The sequence below is a fragment of the Pavona decussata genome, unplaced genomic scaffold, assembly GCF_977016875.1.
Source record: "Pavona decussata unplaced genomic scaffold, jaPavDecu1.1 SCAFFOLD_161, whole genome shotgun sequence".
Taxonomy (NCBI): Eukaryota; Metazoa; Cnidaria; class Anthozoa; order Scleractinia; family Agariciidae; genus Pavona; species Pavona decussata.
Window position 1 is genome coordinate 1,061,993 of NW_028145572.1, and position 3,008 is coordinate 1,065,000.

A 3,008-nucleotide genomic window follows, 5' to 3' on the forward strand; every position below is an offset into this window, starting at 1 on the left:
TGGCCAAATTTACCTCAACTCTTTGATAAAACCAAATCTTATTTCAGAGGATTGGCAACACGCCTATCGGTATCCGGTTACGCTCTACTATGCTGCTTCCTTCTTTTGGAACAGCGAAAACTTTTGCTTTCAATGTTCGAGGAAACTTAACAAACGTTTCTCTCTGGTTGCTTGACTGTATCTAATAAACGCCCCTCAAAACGAAAAAACAGTTAATAACTAAACGCACCGGGCGTTTATTTTAGTTTACTAAAATTCAAAGAGCAGAATCGCTTTCTTCTTTTAAACTTTTAATTAAAACCCACCATTTTTAACATTTGCATGTAAAACAGCACGAGTCAGTTTTTCTTAACTATTTAAATTCATTTACATTTATATTTATTTGTCATAGTTTATTACCAGGGCCCCTCTGGATAACAGCCATGTAACTAAATGGGCCACCATGGATAAATAAAGTTTACTTGCTTACTTACTAGATCATTTACAGTACACTAAGATCTGGTTGCGACATTTTCGGAACTGAAAACGCTCCACCTCTGTTTGACAGTGCAAAATGCTTTATTCTTAATTTTTTTTTGAAAATTGAAAATTGAAAATTGAGATTGTATTCTAACTGAGAATATGGCTGGAATATGACGGTTGCGTTCAATGTTTTCTTAACACATTTTGTATAATTGAGACACCAGTATTACTAATCTCATATCCAGTGTCCTCAGCGGACCAATGGTTGGTTGTCAGGAGAAACTCTGGGGAAATCAAAATCTTTAAAAAGTTTTTGATTGGCTGTGCCTTTCACTTGCATTGTTTTACTGCAGAGATCCTGCGGTGAAAAAATTCCAGTACCCCGGAGTCTCTCCTGGCAACTAACCGCAGGCCAAAGAACCTGAGGACACTAGATACAAGATTGTAGCATCTCTAAAGACATGGCTACAATGGGGAAGTTGATGATGAATCCCAAAGCTCAGGACAGCAGACTTGAAATATTAGTTTCCTGTCATAAAGCTCCAGAACCGTTGTCGGGCCACATCTCAAAACCAGCTGATTCATGTTGGACTTGTCGACTAGTCCTTCTGGATCTCAGAGCTTGGAAGTGCTTTCTTGGATTTTTGTGTGCAAAGATTTATTACATCAGTAGCTTCACTTGGAGTCATTTTGTCAATGTCTCGCTCAGTGTAACCCAAAGAAAAAAGCGTCTTTCTCATCTTTCTGGTGATCTGAATACAAAATAAAATGAGGACTAATCAGAATGGCCACCAATGCTTGTGAAGAAGATTTTCCCAGGGAAATAGACAAGATTTCAAGGGGAAAATTTTCATGGTAAGTGCAATAAATCTGACAGGTCAGCCCATTTTGAGAAGACGTTTCACACTTTATGTTCAAATGTTGTTTTTTTTTTTTCATTGCAATGGCTGAGACAGAGCTTCAGGCAAGTGGGTGGCCCACACTCAAATGCCCAACTTGCTTCTCTCCATGCAGTGAAACATCTTGGTGCCAGGCCTCTGTTTAGGTCTAAAAGTAATGGGGGGGGGGGGGGAGGGCTGAATGCCCTGGGGCTTTCTCCTTGACCTGCCACTGCATTGTTGGTAAATGGTGTTGATAACCACAAATGTGATGCTTCTTGTTTTCTTTGGTCAGTAGTGAATCTAGGAGAGGGACCCAGGAGCTGCCTGGGCACTCTCACTGTTTTACCAGAATAGTGCCAGTAATTCTGAAACATTTTCTTTCCCCCTCTTTTCTGTTCTGGGTTCAAACCTTAAAGGCCAACCTTTACAGTTCTTGATATGCTGTTGTTAATGGGTTGATGTCTGTGGTCTGGTAAAGTGATGTCAAGAGCAGAAGTACAGAGATCCATGGAAGTGGCCTTGCTGACATGGGGTGGGACTGCTCTGTACCCCTCCCCTCATTATTGATGCAGGTCTCCCCCTTGTAAGAAAGTCTAAATCCACCAGTGAAAATAGGGAAATTTGTCATGACCTGTAACATGAAAGTTCATGTTGCCATAGTCCGGGGCAAAAAGCCGTCCAAATGCCCTACCCTAGCAACAAATTTAATGCTCAAATGTTCCAGTTGGGGACATACTGACAATAGTTAGACAATTTGTAAAAACCAGTTCATTTTCATTCACATGTAACTTCGAGAACACTGCAAAGTTTGTGGAGACCCTTTTTGGTGAGACAATCAGTACAGCTGTAGCTCATATAAGTGACATTTTTCCACTTAATCACGTGCATGAGCCACTTTGTATTCCACTGGGGAAAAAAGAAAGGTGGCACCTTTACAACTCAAGTTCAAATTCTTCACTTCACCCAGGTAAAGGTCAAATCTCCCACCCCCTGGAAGGCCTTTAGTGTCAAATGCCCTGGGTAAGCTACGGGGGAGGGGGCAATGTTGAAGGTTCAAAATGATGGGCGCAAAACTGAGTACCACATCAACAATCTAAAAACAGTTTTTACCATGAATGGTATATGTCTTGTTTGCTGTGGTCTGCCATGTAAAAAGTTGTCGAGAGCTTTTTGAGAGTTATATCTGTGGACAATAAAAAAGAAAAAAAGAAAAAAAGGATTTAGCCTTAAGTACAAGGGGGTAAAGATTCTATCTGCAAAGAGATAAAATAGTGGCAGAAATGTTCCCTGAGTAACAAGCTTTAAGCGGGAGAGAGGTTTTCAAAGCTATTTTAGTTAAATCCAATTTATCATGACTTTCTTGTGGTTTGTAAATTATGATAAAATGTCTTAATAATTAAGACATTTTAATTCAGTGTGAGGAAAGTGTGTGGTTTATCAAATCAGTGAATGAATATTGAATGATTTCAAGAGGGTGCAAAAGTCAGAAAATCCATGTCTTGGGGAGTATCAGGAGTTGCATGACATAGTATAGAGCAGAAGGGCCAGGACTGGACTATGTAACAGTCGCCATACAGCCCGGGGGGGGTACTCCTCGGAATTCTTGGTGGGGGTGTGCCGCCCGGGTCTTCAAATCCCGACCCTATTTCAGACCTAAAAATGCCA

At 40.6% G+C, this 3,008-nt stretch overlaps 1 protein-coding gene across 1 annotated transcript in view; it reads right to left on the minus strand.

Moving 5' to 3' along the window:
* Positions 1–232: 232 nt before the first annotated feature.
* Positions 233–3,008, minus strand: part of LOC146464615 (uncharacterized) — a 3,566-nt gene continuing 790 nt past the window's right edge. Inside the window, exons 2-3 of the mRNA XM_085129179.1 lie at positions 2,454–2,526; positions 233–1,214 (exon numbers count right to left, since the gene is read on the minus strand). Of these exons, the coding sequence (XP_084985305.1) occupies positions 1,062–1,214; positions 2,454–2,526 (226 nt within the window). The 3' untranslated portion in view covers positions 233–1,061. The remainder of the gene's footprint in view (positions 1,215–2,453; positions 2,527–3,008) is intronic.